General features: G+C 38.0%; 1 protein-coding gene across 1 annotated transcript in view; it reads left to right on the top strand.

Moving 5' to 3' along the window:
* znf804b (zinc finger protein 804B) overlaps positions 1-25,690 on the top strand; it is a 98,930-nt gene that overhangs the window by 56,471 nt on the left and 16,769 nt on the right. Inside the window, exon 2 of the mRNA XM_082148749.1 lies at positions 18,516-18,659. Coding sequence (XP_082004875.1) covers positions 18,516-18,659 — 144 coding nt within the window. The remainder of the gene's footprint in view (positions 1-18,515; positions 18,660-25,690) is intronic.

The following is a 25,690-nucleotide window of genomic DNA, read 5'->3' as shown; positions in this document are numbered from 1 at the left end:
AGTATCCCTATTCATTTTCAGAATGAATCTATGGACCTCTGTGGCAGGTTTATTATGCTGAAAACTAGATAAGCAATTTACAGTAGTTTGCCTTTTTTTCAGTTATCACCACTGAGCTTAGACGTTTTGGTATGGGAAGACCCAACCACAGGGAGTTGACAGTGTCATTTTATATATTTGTCAATTAAACTATTTCCTATCCGAGCCCTGTGCCAAATAGAGTATGTTGTGTGGGAAACCTGAGTGATGATAGGGAATGGCGGTGAAGAATTGTGATGTACACAACCCTCCCTGGGACTTAATGTGTCATTATCACAGCTTGTAGAAAAATCCTTCCAATCTGTTGGGGCTAAGAAGATGATGTTAGAGCAACGCACTGAAAGAATGCCTTTAAACTGCATGTTTTAAGCACCGGGCCATTTTAAATCACTATCAGCCCTTAATAATTACCTGAACCATCTGTCTTTATGCACCTTTGACTGAGAGTGAACACTCTAAAACATAAACAGTTACTTTTTTTGATAGAGAGGGTTACTTGAGGACAAAGAGCTGTCACCAAATGATACAAAAAGAGCTTTTTCATCATACAACCGCAAAACAGCCTTTCCATGACCTCTTTCATGAGTGTTTTATGTTGTTTGTGGATGGAATGGAATTTTCCATCTTTTCCCCCCACTATTCCAATATTGTTCAGAGAATCGTCTGTCTGAATGGATTTTAAGCACCATAACTCTGCAAAATGATTGTTTTGAAATAAAATGTTGAGATTTTGAAGCATTATGAAGACTAGTTATGAATATCGCAGCCGAGAGCGATAGCCGCCTACTGCACCGGTAATGAAATTGTAGTGTTCACGCATGCAGAGGCAGTTCAAGGTTTAATGCGAGAAGCTAGTGTCAGCTCAGATTATTTAAAATGAATCCTCCATTTATTGGGCTCCTCTTACCTTGGAAGTGGTCATTTTGTTGTGTAAAAATGTCAGAGACTTAAGATAACACATGTGTGACTTTGAATGAACCTTGTATGTCAGCGAAAGTATTTGAAAATCTTTCATCTATTGTATTGATGGAGAATGGATGGTATTTCAAAGAGAAAAAGCCAAGAACAGCGTCTGCATAATGGGCTCCTGAGGACAATGGGTTACACTTTATTTTAAGATGTCATTGTTACAGTGTAATTATATATTTAAGTACTGTGTAATATTAAGCAACTACATGTACTTACTATAGGGTTAGGGTAGGATTAGGATTTGGTTGAGGGTTAATTGCATGTATTTATGCATAATTTACTATAAGTACGTGTAACATATGTAACAAGGACACTGTAAAATAAAGTGTTACCACACAATGTTCTAGGCCATTTATATGAGCTGTAGTACACATTGATAGCACTGATAGAGTGCATACATATCTTTTCAAAAGCGACCCTCCATTATACAGAATGTGGTTTATTAATTTAATGTTGAGTTCATATATATATATATATATATATATAATTTTTGTGGAAATTGTTATACACTACCATTTTTAGGTAAGATCTTAACAAAACAAACAAATTAAATTAATACTTTTATTCAACATGGACACGTTAAATTGATTCAAGTGACAGTAAAGACATTTACAGTATACAATGTTACAAAATATTTATATTTCAGATAAATGCTGTTCTTTTGAACTTTCTATTACCGGTAATCAAAGAATCCTGAAAAAAGTATAAAAAATATTAAGCAGCAAAAAAAAAAATCAAAAAAAAAAAAAAATCAAAGGTTAATCAGTTATCAGCCTTTACTTGAAAATAATAATTGTCGCTTTCTAATTGACCATAAATATCCCTAATTTTCATATGTTGATTACTGTTATGATGACTGACTAACAACTGATAAAGTAAAGCCATATCCTTTAAATAACCCTCTCTTTTTAAAAACTCACACATGCAGAGTACAAATGCTGCTCTCACTAATTTCATTTGCTCCATATGGTGAATACAGGACCAAATATTTCTACATTGAGCTCTAAACAAGAGTTCACACAAGGCCAATTGCACTGGCTGATCATTTGTCTTTTATCTCTTAATTATCTTCTTCAGGACCTTGGGCGGCTTTAGTGTACACGACCACCCAGAATTCATGCATACAGTACACGCCTTCACAAAAACATGCTCACACGTTTTAATATGCTGTGGTGCCATCGGTGCAGCAATGATTCAGAATGCCGTAAAAACCCAGGGTAAGTGGACTCCCGGGCGGGGAGATTGTCTTTCCCCGGCTTCACACAGGCCTTGTTTTCTCAGTGTATAATAATATCTAATGATGATGAGCCTTGATTACCGCTGCAGAGAGTAGCAGGCTACTGGAGCATGGAGGAAAAAAGCAATTTAGCCCAGTACAAAATCTCTCTCCCGCAGAGACCATCACCAGAGTAGACTGCGCTGGGCAAGAATCATTAAAGTTCTTACAGGGTCTGAATTCTAATAAAACGCACTCCACCACCTGTGTGTGTGTGTGTGTGTGTGTGTGTGTCTGTGCATGCTCCGACCTGATTGGACACATTTAATCTAAAATCAGACATGCAGGTCAGATTATCCTCGTTTGTCTGGTTCCTGCTCTGTGTCAGATGGCATCAGTTAATCGCACAGCCATTTTTAAATCATATAGCTGCTGTTTGAGAGCATGCTCACTCCTTCTGACAAACCATGATAACTGAGACAACCTGAAGTATTCTGAATAGATATAGATGTGATATTATTACTCAGTCTAAAGAGGTCATTTTGTGTTATGTCATGTGTCTAGTTGCTCTCCAGTCTCTAAAGGGGCATTCAGACTGACAGCAATTTGCAGAGCAATTGAAAATCATACCTATTCAATGAAAATTGCTTATTTGGGGCAGCATGAGTGATCATTACAGATGCGATGGGGGTGTGAATGGCAATGTGGAGTTCAAATTTATGCAACATTTTTGTATTTGTTGTTATAAATATTTTCAGATTTGCTAATTTTAGATATATATTGAATATTTAACGTATAACATCACAGATTTTCAAACCGCTTTGTATTGTTACAAGGTCAGTTGTGTAAATTACCAATATCTCCTCTTACTCTGTTATCTAGACAGAGAAATTCCATTATATTTGTCACCAGAAGTCCGCCGGATGAGAAATGCATTAAGGTCTTTCATGAATATTCCACATTTTTGTATCCCCGACTCCGGACAGTCAGATCGACGAAGGGTTATTAACAAAAAAGCTATTGTAAGAGAAGGTTTATTACTGAAAATTGTATCGTACTTAGTTTAATCTTTAAACAGCATTATGGTAAAAATGGAACACTATGGCAACAGCTTTCTGGGCATCTAACCCTCACTTAGGGTGTGTTCACACTTTCAGTTCGTTTGGTCCATCACACACAAATGAAGATCTGATGCGAGGAGATGCAGTTCTGATGCCTGTACCGAACTGTAATGGTAACATCACGACTATGACGAGAAAAAACATTCTATCATGAGCATTTCATGAGCATTCTGTCCTTTTTAGGGTCTCATCTTCCTGTTTTTGGTTCGTTTACATGTCTTTGGTCCGTGTTGTGTTCATATTTCATTCGAACCGATTGTTTGGTGCGCACCAGGGTTCGGATGGCAGAGTTCACACTAATTCAAATGAACCGCACTAACAGAACAAATCGCACCAGGGTTTGTTTTAGGTGTGCACCAGGGTTCGGATGGCAGAGTTCACATTGATTCAAATGAACCGCACTAACAGAGCAATCGCACCAGGGTTCGTTTTAATCGAACCAAACATGCCAAGTGTGAACACACCCTTAAAGTTAATCTTTTAAAACACTAATAATGTTAAATGTAATCTTTAGCAGATCTCAAAATGAGTATCCATTATTCAAACTGTACATTAAAATGTGATGCCTAAATAAAATTATAAATTTGTAATAATCTTTTTATTTTTTATTTGACTTTTTATTTCATTTTTTATTTATGTAGACAAAATACTATCTTTTTTTAAATCAGCAGCTAATATAGACAGTGATCCACCTCCTATAAGATATTCCAGTCAAGTTGTAGTAGTAACTCTAAGCTTTTTCTTTGTTCTGTATGATTTATCTCTGCCCCTGTACAGGAACAATAAAATAAAAAATTATGCATGGTGTCAGAAATTGTGGGAATTGCGGGAGAGTCTGATTCATGCATTGATAATCATTCATCTTCTTGATATAATGCATTGTGCTCTGTGATTTATATACACAAGTTTTTGCCTCCCAGAAAGTTTTTTAGTGTTTGAAACTTTGAGTGTAATTTTAGTGCCTAATTCATGCATTAAATGAAATCATGCCATTTGAGTGCAGACGTCCAATAGTTATGGCTAGACCACTAATAGCATCTACTGTGAACAACAATGCAGTTATTAGACGAGCTCCAGCACTGAAATCTCTGTCAGTCCAAATGCCCCTTAAAGGGTTAGTTCACCCAAAAATGAAAATTCTGTCAGTAATTACTCACCCTCATGTTGTTCCAACCCCGCAAGACTTTCATTCTTCTTCGGATCACAAATTAAGATATTTTTGATTCAATCTGAGAGCTGTCTCACACCTCCATAGGCTTCTATGTAATTGAAACTTGCCAGCCCAGAAAGTTAGTAAAGACAATGTTTAAAATAGTCCAAGTGACTACAGTCACTCAACCATACGTTTATCAAGTGACGAGAATACTTTTTGTGCACAAAAACAAAACAAAAAAAACAACTTTATTCAACTATTCATTTTCTTCTGTGTGGGCCTCTCAGTGAGTTCATAGTGTAACAGCGCAGCGCTTCTGGGTTGTACGTCAGAACGTAGGAGGAGTGAGACAGCTCTCAGATTTAATAAAAAATATCTTAATTTGTGTTCCGAAGATGAATGAAAGTCTTACGGGGTTGGAACAACATGAGGATGAGTAATTACTGACAGGATTTTCATTTTTGGGTGAACTAACCCTTTAAAAGAGTGCTTAGGAATAATGGAACTGTCCGTGGTTCTGATCTGTTTTACTAGGTCTTCTGGGGTGCTGAAAGGACAGTGCTCATAAACACGAACAGAAGAGCAAGACTCTCCTGGCAACAAGCGTAATAAAAACCTACTGGGGGAATATTTTAAGAAATAATCTTTAAAGATATGAAAGAACAATGACTCAAGTCAAGTTCAATCTGCCTACCTTTGACAAGTTCAAAGGTAGCCTAACAGAGATAATTGTGCAGTATAGTTTTATATGGGCTGAGAGTCTCAATGGCAAATTAATGTTAAGGGGAAGCATCAGACTGAGCACATGCTTGGCATGAGAAGGTGTGTACAACACTTCTCTCAGTCAGGTTTCATTCCTCGTCCAGTCATGCGTGTATTATGCTAAAGCACTGAAGAGCCAAATGTGTTTGGTGTCAGAGTGCATATGACAGCTCCAGCATGCAAATTACCATTTTACTTCAACCAAAGTAATTAGATGTGAAAGATTTCATTGCACAGGCACACTCACGCAAACATCTACAGTACAATGAGCAGAGACGCTGATATTCAAACATAACAGGGCTGCCAAGAGGAACAAACGCACTCATATGCCTGCACATCCACTGAACTGATGTAATTGTCATTAATGAGAAAGAATCGGTCTATATGTTGACCTTAATGAGTATTATTTGTTTAAATACTTAAACAGATTGTTTAATTATGTTATCCTTCAACGGCAGCCTATTTAAAAAATGCACCAAAATAGTCCAACACATACAATTTTTCATACATAGCAGGCGGCGATTTAGGGGGCGGATGTTTGAAAGAGAGTGAATAATCATGTTCCATACAGCTGAACTTTTAATGATTTCTCATCAAAGGGTTAATGGTAGACAAGTGTAAGGTTTTTGAAAGGCACTCACACATCTATATTGCATCACAGCATGCAAATAAAAATTGGACTGAATATTTCCCTATAGCCATCTGCTTTGTATATCAGCTCTCTTTCTGCTTTCTCAGTCATTCTGATTTTAATTTTTCCTGCCAACATTTCTCACTGGTCCCACTACCAAAATTGTTTATGGGAAGGTATTTTATAGTTAACCAGTTAACATGGTTTTAATGAAGCCTTTTTTTATTTTTATTTTTTTTTATCTATACTTTATAAACTTTTTACGGTGTATGGTGCAATAATATATGAAATACCAAACCTATGTATATTCCTATGGTTTAAAGGAGTCTTTGAATTGGATGAGGGGTTGTTGCTCCTTACATAGCCACAGTCGTCAAAGAGATCAGAAGACAACTGGGGATTTACAGAAATCCTCCAAAACCAAGTCCGAGGATAACTAAGGCTTTACACAATTCTCAGTAATGAGGATAAAATGTCCCCAGAGCGACATTTTGGTGATGCACAGATAAATGTCACTTGTGTAACTTGTCACAGAGTCCATGAAAATTAAATTGCATAGGTAAGAACCGGTTACATTCTGTTGCGCTGTATGCTGCAAACATTTTCAATTGGTCTGTGTAATATGTGTATATAGAAAGCAGAGCCCTCTGATGTGTTTAATTGATTGTTTCTTTGTTTTCAGTGATATTCTGAAAGAAACATTTCCAATTGATTCAATGCCCAGAGTAATGAGTATATTGCAGAACATTTGAGCTCCACTTCTGAAGATATGGGATAGTTTTTCGCCCACTAAAAGCTAAAGCAATAGACGCTTTTAAAAAATTCATGGTTCTAAACTCTGTGATTTGTTTTGACAGGAAAAGGAGGGCACTAAAAAGGTTAACCCAGATTTGGCTCCTCTCCTTTGGGGCAGCATTTGCCCAAGGCTCAGCTCTTAAAGTTCTCACAGTGGAGAAACCAAGAGATATCTCAGATGCCATCTACGGATGATTAAACACAAATGCATTTGTTACGCATTTGCTATTGTATCATTTAGGCAGTGAATCTTTTCCTTTCTTCTCGAAATTCATCATTTCTGAGCCCCATATTCTTTTCTCTACGTAATTCTCAATCTTTTTCTACACAGCAGATGCAAGAAATTCATCAAAAAACCTATTAATTAGGTCCACATATTGTGGCTCTATAGAAGGAGGAGAGAATGAAAGAGAAAGTAAGAGATCCAGCTGATTATATTCTAGATTAGTAATAACCTTTTTGATGATGATTAACAGGAGGATCCTAACAGCTGCATCCTAACTTAATCATTTGGACCAGATTAAGTCTGATGGACGGATTTCTGTCATTACTGCTTGGCTTGATTATCTCCTTATTTACAAAACAGCCATAAGCAGGGCAGCAGATACAGTAATTCACATTATAAATGATCCAATGCGATCCACTCTAATTCATAATGCACTCAGGCAGACAGAAAGTGCTTTACTGTGTCTGCTTCACTTCGCTGTTAAAATGTGCCCTGTTTCTTTATTCGTTTTTATCAGCAATATGAAGATCAGCCACGGAAAGGTCAACAATAAGACCTCCAGGCACAGAGGGATCGGTATTAGGATTATTGCCCAGAGAAAGATAAGCAATACGAATGTCAGCCAGAGAAAGCTACATTGCATCAGCAGAAACCGAGAATCAGCTCTGGAGGAATTAGTAGTAGGAGGTTCAATGACACGACCCTCAATGTCAACTGGAAAAAAAAAAAATTAAGAGTTTGGCATAATCTTTTATTATTGTGTCTCAAAAAAATGAATCGAATGTAAATCATTAAAGGGGTCATGAACTGCATTGTTTTATTGTTTTACAATGTTTCCTGGGGTGCACTTATAACGTTAGTATGATTTTTACATAAAAATGGTCATAATTTAAAAATAAAATGCATTTTTCCTACCCTGATCTTAGCCCTCTGATTTGAACGCTCTGTTTGAAGGGGCGTGTCTGCTGTGAGACTTCTGTGTAAACGCCCACTACTGTGATTAGCTAAGTATTACATGTAGAACTCTATCGAAAACTTTTAACACTTTTTTACTATTACAGCTGTCAAGGTTAACAAATCCTGAAAATTGTTGATTATAGCATTATGTTTAGATCTAAGGCATTATATTTAGATCGTGCCATGAAAGGTTGCATTGAGCATTGCAGCCGATCACAGACATGTTGAGCGCATGAATGCGGTGATCTCTTCATTGTAACTCGATTTCTGCTCTCTCACAAATGTTTTCATCATAACTAACTCTGCAAAAACGATGTAAATAAGAGATGAATTGATTATGACGGGAGTTTTGGCGAGAGTCATTTGATAAACTTTCGCTGTGTGATTGACAGTTCCAGCAATTGAAAAGGGAGCGTTCTTTGATCACTTTCTATATAATTTAATCACAATTTAAATAACAGATTATTTTCATCCTACAAAGAGAAACAATGTGAACTTGACCATTTAGTCACTTGTTTGATTTATTGACACACAGACAACAAACATCTGACTGTAGCTACATGAATCATTACATATCAGAAATCACTGGTCACAGATCAGGCATTAGAATGAACACAGTTACTTACATGTTGTGGCAATACGGTTGAGTCCATATTGTAAAAGTCTGTTTGCAAAGCCTGCACCGAAATTACGACTGATTCACCAAAAAATCCACAGTGAAATGTACCAAATACAAATAAAAATGCTCAACTGAAACATTCACATTTTTTAAAATACATAACCACATTCCTAGCATTAGGATCTTTTGGAAGGTAATGTTATTTTTAGTCCAGTGATCCTGTATCGCTCTTCTCTCCTCGTCATCTCAACACGCCAGAGGGCAGGGCCAAATTTGCAACGATGAAGTAGGCGTTGATTTTATTCTGCAGAATTGGTCTTTCACCTATCTATCATAACGAGTCGTTCTCTGGGCTTGGTTACAATAAAAGCTGTTTTTGGACTAACAAGGAAGTTTTCAGTTCTGAAACTTGCAGGATATTCTTATAGTATTATGACTTTTTATATGTCAAAAGGGTTCTCAATTCAGGACTCCTTTAAGCATAGTGAATTAGTAAATAAGTAAAGTGAACTGACTTAGTTTTGTTAAATACTATTAATATAGATATTTTTGAATTCATGATTTTTGTTAAAAAATACTTTTTACATTCTTTTTTGTAAAGGTTACTCCACTTTTTTGTCTTTAAATGTTTTTTCTTTTTCTTTTTTTACATTTTAAACTATGGCCATATTTTTGAAACAATTTTTATACATGTTGGCATGTTCATAAATGTTTTTCTAAAGATTTTTTCTTTTCCTATCTTGGGCATGCTTATTGTCCACAAAGAACATCAAGCATTTGATACCGTGTCATCTTTATCAGACAGTTCATGCTTGACAAATAGACATTACTTATCATGACATATGTCAGAGTTTGTATTTGAGATACACAAACATTCTGGGTGTGTCTGTAATATCACTGTTTACACTCTGACATTGATTTCCACAGTTTATTCTCATTTCTGAATGTGAATATTTATCTGAAGACCACTGACAGAATAGAACTTCTGACAAAATGTCCTCTATAAAGAGACCCTTTGAGACCCCTCTTCCCCTCATCTTTCTCTCCTCTTTGTTATTCTTATTCATTTCTTTGCAGCTGTACTTACAACTACATACTATATTCCAGAGTATATCGTGTAGTTTAGCATTACAGTCTTGATCTTCTTTTAAGGACCCTCATCGTCCCCTGGACTGTTTCAACTACAGTACTAACAGCAGGCTTTCAGAAAACTGAACACGCACAAACCTCTATGGTTATCGTCTCTGCCGAAATCCTCAAACTGTAGGATAGACTGTGTATAGCAGGTCATGTGATTAGCTCAAATGAGCTGAAGCCATCTGGCTTCTCTTACTGATGCTTATGAAGCTTTCATCTCATGTGCCAGTTGTGATGAACTCTAGCCAAATGCACGAGTTTGCTTTCGTGGTAAATTGCTGATCTGATCAGTGCATGTGTGCATGCATGTGTGTGTTTGTGTACACTGTTATTATTATGTTTCGATGTGATCAGGAACAGAGAAGGTCAAACTCGAGCACGCTTGCTGCACGCACGTTTGGAGACACGCACACATGCTGTGCCACCCCTGTGAGGTATATTAAGCTGGTGAATAATTGCCTCATTTCCTGCATCTTGGGGTTTTCTCAGCAATCAATCGCCTCAAACACATTGACGATGCACACTCTCAGCTATAGTTAGACACATCAGGGGGGCTCAGAATGTGTCTGCGTGTGAGTATCACTTTTTTATGTCTTTATGCTATTTTTTATGCATACATTTATATATACTGTACACTGCCGTTCAAAAGTTTGGGATTGGTAAGATTTTTAATGTTTTTAAAATAAGTCTCTTATGCTCACCAAGGCTGCATTTATTTGATTTTAAATTTTTTTTTTTTTTTTTTAAACAGTAATATTGTGAAATATTATGACAATTTAAAATAACTGTTTTCTATTTGAATATATTTTCAAATGTAATTTATTCCTGTGATGCAATGCTGAATTTTCAGCATCATTACTGCAGTCTTCAGTGTCACATGATCCTTTAGAAATCATTCTAATATGCTGATATTTTTCTAATATGCTGATTTGCAAAAAAAATTTAAATAAAATAATCAAATAAATGCAGCTTTAGTGAGCATCAGAGACTTCTTTTAAAAACATTAAAAAAACGTACAGATCCCAAACTTTTGAACGGCAGTGTATATGAGTGGGCTCCTGTGCAGGCTGCGTGAAGCCCATCTGGGTGTATGTTAGTGCAGTTGTCATCAGTCTGCCTGTAGACTAGGCCAGATGGTCGTGCCTCTGCAAGCCACTCAGTAAGTACATCACAGATCCGGCATGTGGGCCAACCACTCCACTACATCTTACTTAAATAGTCCCTCTCTCTTGCTCTCTGGCTTCTTCTGTTCCCCATCTCTATTTCTATGCACAGTATTTATCAATGTGATACTGATACATTAGTGTACATTAGGGAAAGCATTTGTTACCCTTGATGCAAACACATCACACTTACACACTTACTGCACAGTAAGCACCATTCTCATCTCTCATCACCTTCTGTCTTTGTAGTGTTCAGTGGGGTACAAAGGTTTGAGACTGAAACCACACTGAAATTATATCATTTTAATCTAGGAATAATATTTAAAACCGAAATGTTATGATGCTAGATGAATAAAAATTATTTCTGATCCGGCACTATTTCTAGGTATTTGTGACAGAAAAGGGGGACAAACTAAATACTAAGACTTGCATAAAAATAAAAAAATCGGTAACACTTCACAATAAGGTTCCTTTATTAAACATTAGTTAATGTATTAACTAACATGAACTAACAATGGGCAATACATATATTACTGTTTTTGTTCATCTTTGTTAATGTTAGTTAATAAAAATAAAGCTGTTCATTGTTTGTTCATGTTAGTTCACAGTGCATTAACTAATGTTAACAAGATTTTAATAAAGTATTAGTAAATGTTGAAATTAACATTAACAAAGATGAACAAATGCTGTATAAGTGCAGTTCATTATTAGTTAATGTTAACTAATGTAGTTAACTAATGAACCTTATTGTAAAGTGTTACCAATTTTTCAAACAAATTGTTATACTAAAGTAGAAAAAAAGTCAAACTTAAACATTTTCAGTAGTTTTGGAGAGATTTTGCCTCTTTTTATAGACATACAATATATACACTATTGTTCAAAAGTTTGGGGAAGAAAATAAATTTGATGTAGTGTAGAAGTCTCTTATGCTTACTAAGATTGCATTTAAATGATAAAAAAAAAAAAAAATACAGTAAAAACAGCAATATTGTGGAATATTATTTCAATTTAAAATGTAACCTATTCCTCTGATTGTAAAGCTGATTTTTCAGCATCGTTACTCTAGTCTTCAGTGTCACATGATCCTTCAGAAATCATTTTGATATGCTTATTTGGTGCTCAAGAAACATGTCTTATTATTATCAATCAAAATAGTTGTGCTATTTTGTGGAAACTGTGATACATTTGATGAATGAAAAGTTCAAAAGAACAGCATTTGTCTGAAATAGAAATAGTTTCTAACAATGTCATAGTCTTTACTGATACTGATTTTGATCCTTGCTGAATAAAAGTGTTAATTTCTTTAAAAAAGTAAAAATAATAATAATAATCTAACTGAATCCAAACTTTTGATTGGTAGTATATAAATATGTGCAATATGGGTGTGTTGTAAGCCAGAGTCACACATTCATTTCCCTTTTGAGCACATCAGTGCACCACAGCTCTGGCCTATTTCTCTTTATGTTTTCCTGGTTTCATCACCGTCTCTACTGTACATGTTTCTCTCTCCTCTTACTCATGCTCATGCTGTTCCGTGTCTTCTTTTTGCAAAGCTCTGTCATAGATGGCGGCACAAATCTGCCTCTCATCCGCAGTCTAAGCTTTCAGGATGAGATTAGATCAGGTTTTGAAGAAATGAGAGAAAACAAATCCAGTCAAGGTAGAACCGGCCACTGTGCCTATTGCTTTGATCCGGTCTGAGATAATGGCTAGGTTTTTTTTGTTTAATGCATTGAAGAGGATGATAATGTTATATGATTTTGGCAAGAGAGGCCATTGCCGTCTGGGAGATTCAGCTGGCTGACACACACACGCTGCAAAACACAAACACACAGAGAGGCAAATTACCAGGGAAATTAGGGGCAATTCTGGGCCCTAACCACTTAACCCAAAGCCAATGAAAGAGAGGGAGTGAGAGATGAAGAGAGGGAGGCCTGAACCTGCTGTCCATGATGAAACAAGCCAGTGGAATTTAATTTCCCTCCGGTCAAGAGATGCCAATAAACACTATTGAATCCTGTTCCTGCCCTGACATGATAGGAATTTAATTTGAGACCCACAGGGATCTCTCTCTCTCTGTCTGCTGCTCTGGAACACTGCCCCTCTCTCTGTTCTGGATGTTTGCACGGGCAGAGAAAGAGGGAGAGAAAATGATTGAAATTCCTAGTCCGCATCCGGGCACACACGCACACGCACACACACACAGGTTGGAAGGCATCTCACAACACTTCCCTACAGACACGTGCACGCTTGCATAGAAACTCCAGTGATGCAGCCTTGATCCGGCCCGTTCAAAGTTGCAAAGAATGTTTTGCCCTAGTATGATCTTGCAGCAAAAGTACAGGGTAAAAAGAAGAAGCCCTGCACAAGATATCAAACAAAGTGACCACCTACATCTCACTCTGTGCCCTAGTCGAGTTATGACTAAAGGAAAAAAGTAAGGACGCACTGTAATCTGGCTGATGCTAAAGTTCTAACATTTGGTTTAAATTAATTCAAAATGAAAAACTAACAACTAAAATAAATCATTTTAAAGTGAATTTAAGCATAATGTACTGTATGAAAAATGTATATTCATTTTGAGTTAATATTTTAGTTTTTATGCTAACCAAGGCTGATTTTTTTAAATAATAAAAAAACTGTAAAAATAGTTATATTGTTATATACAGTTATATTGTGTAATGTTATTACAATTTCAAAAGTAAGTTTTCAATTTGAATTTATTTTTTACAATGTAATTAATGTTACATTATTCAGAAATAATTCTAATGCTGATTTCTAATTATTATCAATACTGAAAACAGTTGTGCTGCTTAATATTGTTTTGGAATATGTCATACATTATTTTAGGGTTCTTTGATGAATAGAAAGTTCAAAAGAACATTTATTTGAAATATAATTTTTTTGTAACATTATGAATGTCTTTACTGTCACTATTGGTCAATTTAATGTGTCTTTGCTGAATAAAACAATTAATAAAGAAAATCTTACTGAGCCAAAACTTGGGGATTTAATTTCCTTCACACGTGACGTGTTAGGCTAGTGGTATAGATTTAGTTTCAGCTGGGTTTGAATGGGAATTATGTTTCTGAGGGCGCCCAAATCTGGAAGAAGATGCCGATGGGGGATTGCTGTGAACCAGGGGAGAGTGTTTAATCGGAAAGGAGTTCCTGCTGTTTAACAGTAGGAGAGCTGCAGACTGGACGTCCATTAGACATTTCCCTTGTTCTAGACATGTAGGCCTGTCTGTCTGTGTATAACCAATCTGGCCTTGTGAAAGATATTGTAAAGTGTTATTCATTAACTGGGACTTTGCTCGCTCTGAAGAATTCTTTTCAACATATTCTTTGAAAAGCAAAACTGTTGTGACATTTTCTTGTCAAAGATTTTAAAAACGCTTTTTGATTATCTCTTATTTCTGAACGCTTAACATTAGAGTAAAGATAAAACTTAATGGCTTATGGAAATTTTTCTCTTTTTTAATACACATTGAAAACATGAAACATTTCAAACGGCACAAGCTATCAGTGCCAGAAACAGATAGGAGAGGTATGAGAAAAAGAGAGAGAGACATTATTGTTTAATTACAACGGAACTGACATGGAAAACAGAACAAATTTAAAAAGTGCTCAGTAATATTTCTGTCCAGGTGTTTGTACTTGGGTCTGAGCGAGAGAAAGCGAACCTGTTTTAGGCTAATGGGTGAACCGCGAAACCTGGCGCTGTTCGCTGTCAACCTGTGTTTAATGTGCTGAATGTGAGAGCTGTTAAGGTCAGTGAGCAGGCAGAGAAAAGCTTCTTTCTGTAACAGAGGATTAAAGTTGTTTTATGGATGTGTGTCACCTTGTTCTCTTCTCCTCTACAAAGGTTGAACATTAAAGCTTTGAACCTCCCCTTCTCCGTCCGTTCATCCCACGACACCCCTAATTAGACCTTCAGCTCCGCCTCTGTCCGCCCTCACATCTCTCCACATGTGTTCCTATTCCATATTCACTTATTCAGAAGTGGTTTTTATTGCACTTTTATTATGGGCTCTTAGCGATCAATGTAGTTGGCACCTGTAAATGGCATTCTGGGAAATGCTCAAAAAAGAGGCACATTTTGTAGTAATGTGAGACCTCCCGCTGTAGAATTGTGTTTACTCCGGGCACTGATGAATGAAGAGGTAATGTTATTATAGAGGTTTTCAAGTTGGAAAGTAGAAATAATGTTTTTTAAAGCCAAGCGGGCAAGCTCACAGATCTGAGAGCAGGCACACAGAGTCAGACGCTTAAAGAGAATTCTGAGAATGAGCGAGGCAGCATGAGCTCAGGCTGTCTCACACATCTACACACGCGAGCATCTCTGCAGGGGTTACATGCTTATGAGAGCCGCAGTCATCCAACAGGTGGCATCATACAATGTTATATTACTATTGCATATTATTGTTCTGTGCATATAAAGCCTGGTTCAAAAATGTGCAGGCGGAATTGGGTTTAATAAAACTTTACTGACATGTAATTTTTTTTTAGAAATTGCAAATACATTTTGGCACCTAAAAAAAAAAAAAAAAAAATTATATATATATAAATAAATTAGATAATGGTTTTTGGGGTTCCTGGTTAACCCTACCTTATGGGGACCAAATGTCCCCACGATGATGGCAATATCCAAAATATTTTTGGTCACCATGAGGAAACAGCTTATAAATCAAGTTTTGTATTTTTAAATGTAAAAATGCAGAAAGTTTTATTGTGCTGCTAGTGGCGGGGGATAGAATATACAGTTTGTACAGTATAAAATTCATTATGTCTATGGAATATCCCTATCAAACATGGAAACCCAACATTCTACAAACATTACTTCTTTGTGTCTCCAGTTGCCTGGCCTTTAATGCAATTATTTAAAACATAAAGTCAGTTGTTTGTCAATTGAAAAAGGCATGGTTAGCTTCCAAACAAGTAAAATAATAGATCACATTCCCTTTTCAAACTGCGGTATGAATGAATTGAGAGTGAAACAGAGTATAAGAAAGAATGAGAGACTAAATGACTGAGATTGCACATTTAAATTGCTTACATTTGTAAGGGAGAGTGTTTTGTAGCTCCCCAGACAGCAGCATTAAGAAGATAACCTACAAATGCTCCATCAATTTATTTGCATGCTGTTACAAAACACTTGCTTATGCAATAGTAGATTCAACAGTAAAACAGACACATTTAGTGTTATGGCATGCATACATGGACACTTTTAACATACATCATACTACTACTGATACATACTGGGTGCTAACTATTCTGCTATTCTGAGGTGTATCACAAGGTCTTTTGGGACAGGATCAAGGTGTATGGATTAGAATTAAGATATTGACTGCAAAATTAACCGTGAGGCAACTTTACACTTTGATTTATTTATTTATTTTCACCCTTGCTGTTGAAAGTAAGTAATGTCATTGAACTTGTTTGTGGCAGAGGGCAGGTGATTGCCAGATCACTCAGCCAATGTTCTGCCTTTTGTGGGTGGTGAATAAGTGCAAAACATGTGTAACTAATTCTGATGCAAAACGCATCCAAAAGCAATTAAGAGTTAACATCTGTTGTTTTGAGTCTCAGGGTTAGGCGCGTGTTAAAATGACAGATGTACAGAGTGGCTCTTCCCAGCTCTCGCGCTGTATCGTTTCACTCCGCCACACATCTGTGAGACTAAATTTAGGGTTACGTTTTAAAGGGGGTTGTGGGGGTGATGAATTTTGGAAATGAGTTGTAAAGCCCTTGGGGACCATATAATTTGTAGGGATGTAAAACAAAACAACATATTTTAAAAATCGACTTGTTGGTCTGTTGCCTGAATGACTAGTTAACTGCAAGCTGGTTCACCAAACCACGACTGGACTCATTTTTAGGGGGTTTTACGTAAGACACATTTGTTTAAAACAGCTATGTGGAACACAACAGAATGCAGGATACATTTTCTAAAGTTATGCACATGCAGCAATGGCCAACGATGTCTGTATATTTTTCTATAATTGCAAAGCTGAATTTTCAGACGCTGCAGGGCCGTGTGATGCAGAGGCCCTCTGGCCAATAATTAAGGCACATAATCAGTATCATTGTCACAATTACTTCAACTTTCTCTATGTAGAAACTTGTTAACAAGCTTTATAAAATTGTTCAAGCGTTATGCTTCATGGGAACTATCATTTTATAAGAGCGTCCTTGATCAGACACAGTGACCTTTTCCCACCTTGTTTTCCTGTTGTCCATGTTGAGCTATGCTGTCTGTGTTTCATAATGGGAAAGCTCTGGTAATGATGCTCCAGAGAGATCTACTTTGCTTATGTGTGTCTTTGTGTGCCGGAGCAGTCTGCACAGTGTGTTTGTATGGTTGATGTCGGTCCCTGAGGTCTGTATAAGCAGACTTTTGATACTGAATTAATCGCAGGAGCCTTTGAAGTTACCAGGTAGCTGAATCTCATGCGAAGTTTGCAACAGAGAAAGAGATGCCATCCCTAGAGGAAGAGTTTAGGCCTGTACATGGTCCTGGTAAACCCTGCTTTATGGGGACAAAATGCCCCCACAAAGATGGCAATATCCCAAATCCTTGTGGGGACATTGTTTGGTCCCGATGAGTAAAACAGCTTATAAATCATGTTCAGGGCTATAAATATCCAGATTTTTTGCATATCCAGATTTTATCCAGATGGATTTTTGAAAGTCTGGACAACAAAAAAATAAAACAATCACTATGTATGTGTGTTTGCACTCCTAAGCATGTTATTAGTGAATGTTACATGATGATCTATCAATCACATATCTGAACAACTTTAATAATTGCAGAAACTGAAGAGTTGAAGATGTACAGTATGTGTGTGTAAATGTGAATGTGTTGTATATTCAGTTGTGTATTGAGACGTTAATGTTTTTAATGGTTCACAAATATTTCTGGACATATTTGATACAAAAAGTAATAGAAGAAAGTGACATTCATAGAAAATTATGGATAAAAATATATATGTATACACTGTAAAAAAATTCTAACCTCGCCAAGTCAAAATTTTCTAGTGACTGGTCACATCTAAATTTTTTTATTGGCCCAAGTGTAATTCTTGTTGCAATAGTCTGTTAACATTGGCTCAATGAGAAATAATACGTCAGACTAATTGAAAAATTTAGATGTGACCAGTCACTAGAAATGTTTGACTTGGGGATGTAATTTTTTTTTACAGTGTATGTACAAACTAAGCTCACACTGTCTTTCTCCTGTGTTAAAATTACTTTTAAGTGGTTAAGAACAGTTAGTTCTAGTTCTAATCATTATCACAGCCAGCATTTCTGTTTAATTCCTCCTGCAACTAATTTTAACCCCATGACCACATTGTCATAGTTACCCTGCTATACTAACATTCAAGCATCTTTTTAGAACTGTTGTCGGTGTGAAACTTGTAATTACGGCTATTCAAACTATTCTGTGATGGCTGATTTGTTTGGTTTCATCAGGTAATTTTAATCTTGATGTTTAAATTAAGCTAAGCTAAGACAATCTGTAAAACAAATGTCAAAATGATTTTATGTACCATTCATATACAATTATTTTCTTTGTGGATTTAAACAATCAGTTAAATAATTCATTATTCTTTTAAAAGGACTGTGTGATTGTCAAGTGTAGTTGTCTAATTAAATTATAGCATCTACATGCCTAACCAACTCCCTCTCTTTCTCTCTCTCTCTCTCTCTCTCTCTCTCTATTAGGACTATGCTAAGAAAGAGAAAGCCATTGCAAAAGCCCTGGGGGATTCCAAGGCTAACTTCTATTGTGAACTATGCGACAAGCAGTACCATAAACATCAGGAGTTTGACAACCACATCAACTCGTATGACCACGCACATAAACAGGTAAATTTGAACAGCAGGTTGTCAAGCTCATTCAATGGAGAAGCAGGAAAAAATGGAGAAATTAAATAATATCTGGAACAGTGATTCAACTTTTTCCCTACGGTATATAAAGCCATTACTACCTTGAGCAAAGTGTCTATATATATGAAACATGCTTGGTTAAACACTGCTTGACCATTGTTTGTTTTTATAATTAGTTTGTTTGCATATAATGTTGATAAATAAAGATTTACTTAATTTACTTAATTTGTCACGCTGGTGCAGGGATGAGGAGAGGATCTTTAATAAATACAAAAACAAAGATATTCCAAACAGGTGAGGCAGGTGAAGAAAAACAATTACTGTTTTTACTGTATTTTTGATCAAATAAATGCAGCCTTGGTGAGCATAAAATACTTCTTTCAAAAAAAAACAAAAAAAAATCAGTGCTATCTCACGACCAATTCGTACGAGTGAGTACGAGATGGCTGTTTCGTATGAATTCGTAGGACCTCACTTGCACGAATTCATACGATTTGTCTAAACCCCAGTGATGGGTATAGGTTTAGGGGCGGGGTCAGGCGTAGGTCATTCGTACGAATTCATGTGAATTTGCCACCTCGTAAAATACGTACGAATTGCTGTGAGATCGGGTTGAAAAAATATGTAAACAACCCCAAACTTTGAATGGTTGTAATTTTTATAGAGGTATATACTGTATGTCTCAGACTGTATGAATCACATTATACTGAAAAATGTAGAAGTTTGATTGTTAATCAAATCTGCCATCATTATAACATATGACATATTACCTGTTACCGAGAAAAAATATATTATCCTAAAAGTGGTCTATAGAAATTAAAAGTTAAAACATCTTGATACTTTATTTAGTCAGCACTTTCATTAAAAATAATTAAGCAAAAAAGAAAAGGGAGAAGAGATCAGCTCAATCCAGAGAAACCAAAAATCTGCTAAGTAAATACAGTAGCAGGGTAGATTGATAGGAGGAGTAGATGAAGTAAGGAGGAGGAGAGAGCTGAGGATGTGTCGACTGGTGCCAGGATCTCAGACTGGAGTCTGGTGCCCATCTGTGTGGCATCTGAGATTAAACATGTTCCCTGGCATTTCGAGCAGCAGAAAACACTGTATGTGCAGCGCTAATTCTTGGCCATCATCATCCTGGGTGCTTCTAACAAACTGGGCTTCTAACAATGAACAGCCCACAGACTGATTAAACTGTCTTCATCCAACAACTTCACATGTCTTAACCATCATAAGCCAAAAACTGCATCATTAGAACTCTAAACTTTAAACTGACAAAACTACACTCTAATGAAACATTTCATATGTACAATTACATGAAAGCCAATGCAAAACAGAGGGAGAGAGATACAGAAAGAGGGAAAGAGAGATGTGACTCACTCTCAACTCTCCGCTGAGTGACAGTTATACCAAAAGCATTCAGAGAGAGAGGGAGGAAAGTAATTACACATGTTGTTGCGATGGATTTCATCTCCGTGCAAACATGACTCCGATCAAACCACAGATGACTGCACACTTGTTCATCGTGCAGATGTGTCTGTTCCTGTTAGTCAAAGTCAATGAGTCAGAGATGAATGATGCCAGCTCAGCACAAACATCCGTAATATTCCATAATCAATCATGAGATTTTCAGCCGAGTGTTTCACATCAGTACATTGTCACAGAGAATTAGCATGGCATTCTTGTTTTTGTTTAATTAATTGTGACCAAACTTTTTTTTTTTTTTTCTTGTGTAAAATGTTGAGATTACTCATGTTTGTGTAAAATGTAATAAATTCTGCTATTTTATGACGGATACCGCAGTAATACATAATTATGCCTGAATTGTAATAGATTAATTTATAAATTTGAGCTGTGGCCTAATAGTTAGACAAACTGCCTGTGTATAGTCAATGGTGTAAAATTTTCATGTTGTGAGTTTGACCGTTTTAGGCAGTTTGGTGTTACCCCAAGCCAGCCGGTTCACATATGGCACTAGAAACACACAGCTTGGCCGTGCTCCCTGGTCCTGAGGAACAATCCTGTATATTTTACAACTCACATAATCCCCAGTCACTTAGTGCGCGTGTGTGTTTGTGTACAGTATGCATTGACGTGCATCAAACATGGATGAGAGGTTTGATTTAATTAATCTTTAAGAGCCACATAACCTTTCCTAGAGAGCTATGCAAATCAACCAGCTGTCCTCACTTCAATAAAAAGAGGAGGGAAAGGAAGAGGTGAGGCATGAGACAGCGTTTACAGCCAGCGTAAAGAACGAGAGAAGAAAATACATGGAGTTAACCCTCATGTTGTGTTTAGGAGTCTAAAAGATCCTAAGGCAATTTAATAGCTTGAGAAAAAAAAACATTGAAGTGTTATACAATCTTACATTGCTTTTCTTTTGGGTTTGTAGGGTGAGAGCCTATATATAAAACATGAATACGTTCAAGGAATTTTAAATGCTAAGATTCTGTGAGATTGTCACAGTTGTGTTCTGTTAAGTTTGTTTTCATTGGACTTGTCTGCCTGTCTTCATGTCACGTGTTATCATCATTATCAGTTAATCTGTATCACCTGGGTTTAGTTAATCATCATCATCATCATCATCATCATCATCATCTACATCACCTGTGTTCTGATACTCAGTTTTCATCTGTGTTAGTATTTAAGTTCCTTCAGTTCAGTCAGTCATTGTCTGTTCTCTGTTGTATTTGGTGTGTGTGAACCTTTTGCCTAGCTGTACCTGTTTGAGTTATATTATTGTAAGTAAATGTTTTGCATTGGAACTTTTGACTTCTCATCTTCTTCTGCCTGCACCGCACCCTGACAGAAGAACGGACTGCCCAAAATGGACGATAGGGTCAGAATGATTGTCCTAGCTCAGGAGAGCCAAACCTTTTTTACTTTTGCCCTGGATTTTTGCAGCCTTGCAGTCACCAGTGCTCTGTGCACCTTGTACTGGATCGGGTCCACATTTAACCATCAAATTGACCTCCCAGACACCACTGGACTGGAGGGAGACCGTCATCTGGTGTCTGGAGAGCGTTGTGCCTCGATCTGGAACACAGCTAGACCCAGGGAATCTTCACGTCATGCCTGACCAGCCTGAGCCTGTTCACGTCATGCCTGCCGAACCAGGGTCTCGTCCTGCCGAGCCAGAGACTGTTCACGTCAGTCCTCCCAAACCCGAATATTCTGTCCCCGAACCTGAGTCTGTCTCCGAATTCCCACCCAGCCTCCCTCTCCCAGGTCCTCCCATCTACCACCTCTCAATCCTTCTTCCACCGCTGCCTGTCAGCCCCTCAGCTCCTCTAACCACCTTCAGGGAGGTGGCGTCGCCGTGGGTCTGCTGGCCTACAGTTCCAGCCTGGTCGGTGGATCCCCGGTCTTTGCCTCCAACCTCCACGACCAGGACTCTGCCTCAGCCCGACGGTCCATTAACGTCCCCTTGGCTCCTACCTCCCTCAGCTCCACCGTGGCCCATCAGGTCATCAGTTCCACCAGGCTCCCTCGTCCCCCCGGATCCACCTTGGTCATTCGTTGGCCTGCCCTCACCTCTGGACTGCACTCCTCTGGCTACTCCTTGTCTCTTCGTCCCCCGGGCTCCATTGGACTCCTCACTCCCTTCAGTTCCTCCTTGGTCCTGAGTTCTCTCTGTCTCCACCGTGCCCTTCTGTGTCCCCGCCTGCACCTCAGTCGCCAGAGCCGGTGGCCCCGCCATGTCCCGCCGGATCCTCTGTGTCGCCTGGACTCGTCGACTCTCCGGCTCCACCCTGGTCTCCTCTCCCACCTGCTTCGCCCCCGTCAGTCGGCCTCCTGGAGTCATCAGCCCTGCCTCCTCCATGGTTCCTCCCTCCGTCGTCTCCGCCGTTGCCGCCTGCACAGCCTGCTCCGCCCTGGCCACCTGCATCGGCTGCTCTATCCTGGTCCCTCCTGCCTTCTGTCTGCCCTCACCTGCTCTTCGTCCTCCTCCTGAGTCCCCTCCCTCCCTCCACAGTTAGTCTATCTACGGCGTGAGGACGCGCCTTCTGGGAGGGGGGAGTAATGTCACAGTTGTGTTCTGTTTAGTTTGTGTTCATTGGACTTGTCTGCCTGTCTTCATGTCATTCATCATCCATCATCATCATCATCATCAATCAATCATCATCATCAGGTGTGTGAACCTTCTGCCTATCTGTACCTGTTTGAGTTCTATTATTGTAAGGGCGTTTTTCCACTGGGTTCGTTTGCTGCGGTCCGAACCCGAGTGCGCTAGTTCCCGGCGCCCCCCGCAGCGTTGGTCTGGTTTCACACTCAATTAGTTGTATCGAACCCAGGTGCGTTTGCAGTGATCTTACGTCATCGCAAACGCACACGGAAAACGCATGGAGAATACAACTCGACTGAGCATAGCTGTAATTTGTCTGTTTTTTTGGTGCTATTATGCACAACATAGTGAGAGACAACTACGTTTATGTTCATTACATGGTGTAATTCAGCACATATCCAGGGGACGCCGTGTTTCTGCTGCTCGCAGAAGATTTTTCACTGATGCGACAGTGATACGCATGCGCGGGATACTATACTTCCTGAACAAGCGCGCACCCGAGACCGTGTTGCTTGCACATTAACGCGAACCGCGCCACGGTTCGGGAGCAACCGAGCTCAGACCACCTCCTCCAGGTAGTCTCGGGTTCGGTACTCTAGTGCGCACCCGGGTCCGATGACAGCGTTCACATTTGCGATTTTTCATGCGAACCGTGCCCCGGTCCGCACTAAACTGCCAGTGTGAAAGCGCCCTAAGTAACCACAGAAACCGAAAATTCTCGGGCCAGCAGCATGTGTCCAAATTTCAATCTTAACCGTTCTATTTCATCAGAAACGATCTGAAAACAGGGCTTTAAGTGTAAAATACCGAACTTGTCCTTTAATACTTTCATACAATTATTTACAATTGTCTGCTATTTCTTACATTATCAATTTCTAATGTCATGTTGATCAAAATGTATTATACTGCTTATCTGTTAAATAGTCTTACCCCTCAAAACATGCATTAGTTCCTTGCATAAGTCATTAAATGCAAAATGGTTGAATTAGTTGTCATAAACTGTCAAGAATATTTTCTATAGATTCTATTCTATAGATTTTTTTTGGGGGGTAAATGTGCCCTGGGTTGATGAATTGCAGAGGTGAATTTTGAATTTTACAAATGATCAACCAGTTCTGTAAAATAACTCAGAGGTGCATTTCATGAAGCTTCATTTAGCAAGCATATATAGACAGAGTACAACTAGTGTTGCAAATGCTAACAATTATAGAAGAACAACAAGGAAAGGAACAGAGGAAAAACAGCGAAAGAGGTAGACGAGGCCAAGATTGTAGACATGTTTCTGATTAAATAAGGGTCACTATTGTGGACCATGTTCTCAAACATGACCTAACAATGGCCGAGGCGGGTCAAGAGGTACAGTCGAGTGTTGGGAGGACAACCGTGTCCTCAATCATTCAAACGTTTGTAGACAGAACAGGTACTGTATGTAATCAGACAATGTTCACTATACTGTAATATTGTATACTGTAATGCTATATTACAGTAGTCACTTGCATTTTGTAATATACAGTAAATATACATAATGTAAATATACAAAAAGAGACTTAATGTTACACACACGTACAGGATATACAGTGTGTGTGTGTGTATATATATATATATATATATATATATATTTTTTTTTTTATACTCCTGTCTTTTTCTTTATCGCACAAATTGTTTTAAGATATGCACTTACTGGTTTGCAAATCATATGCAAGAACATTTGTAAAAGATGTTCTCTATTGATTTCTGAATGATGGCAATCCTGTGACACATACATCACAGAGAGAGAGAGAGAGCGAGCGAGAGAGAGAGAGAGAGAAAGAGGCAAATATTAGGGGGAAGTGTCAAGAGAACTTTTTTTGAACAGTTCCACTAGAGACTAAGAGCAGAATCTGAAGGGAATCCCCTGCTAGACTCCCATGGCTGAGGTGGATTTTGGGCTATAGAGACCTACAGATATGAACTTGGAGATAATCCATATTTCATAACCCATAGTCACTAGGGGGTGCTGAGGAAGGATTCAATCGGATCTGAAGGAGTCCAAGCCTAGTCATGTCTGTGTTTCTATAAAAAGCGCAGCAGGCTGCTTAATGTTTAAAAAATAGCTGAGGGACGTGTGTGAGTGTGTGAGTGTAAGGTCTATCCTCAGGGCATTTAGCGGTGTGGGGGTGGGGGGTAGCTCTGGGAGAAGATAAAGAGATTGTATTTTTAACGCTGCACAAACAGTTCATTTGTCCTTCCATGAACGATTCCTGTGTGGCTTCACACTCAGAAAGTGTTTAAAAAAAAATAAAAATAAATGTACAAGGAAAAAGTGGTGTCTGCTTTCTCAGCCAAAAGCGGTGAGTCAGCAGCCTGAAATGAATGAATGGATACCAGTTATAAAGGGACAAGGGGATAAACTCAGACAAATAATTGCACAAAACTTCATTTGCAGCAGATGGAGGAATTTGTACGATTCTTCATGAACTTTTAAAAGCCTGAGGGTAGTGAGAGCTGTTCTGTTATGTAAACAGCCACTTTAGATGTTCCAGTCATTACTCGAAGCCGCATTGCGAGTATCCGATAAGACAATAATAGAATCTTTGCTTGGGGCTCTCTGCATCTACCAGCAAGTCAATATCCATTTTTGAAAAAAATTTAATAAAAATTATATCTGCTTAGAAATACAATGCTTATATAACCAATGTGTTCTATTACTAGATGTATTGACATCACACACACACCGTGAGATCGGGAGTGATGCGTAACAATCAGTTTAGCCAATTAAAAATTAGCTAACCCTGTAAGAAAAAATTATGTGTTGAAAAACGGAAAAGGCACTGGCAATTTTCTGACAGGACATTATCCGTTAAGTTTTCTGACATTTCCTTTAATCCTAAAACACGCACATAACTTAATGCGTAATTCAAAATACAGATAAAACCCCTGTGGAAAGTCAATATGCAAAATT

This window comes from Leuciscus leuciscus (assembly GCF_965113295.1).
Source record: "Leuciscus leuciscus genome assembly, chromosome: 20".
In the NCBI taxonomy this organism is placed as follows: domain Eukaryota; kingdom Metazoa; phylum Chordata; class Actinopteri; order Cypriniformes; family Leuciscidae; genus Leuciscus; species Leuciscus leuciscus.
The sequence above is the reverse complement of the archived record's forward strand: the minus strand, read 5'-3'. Positions and strand labels throughout refer to the sequence as shown.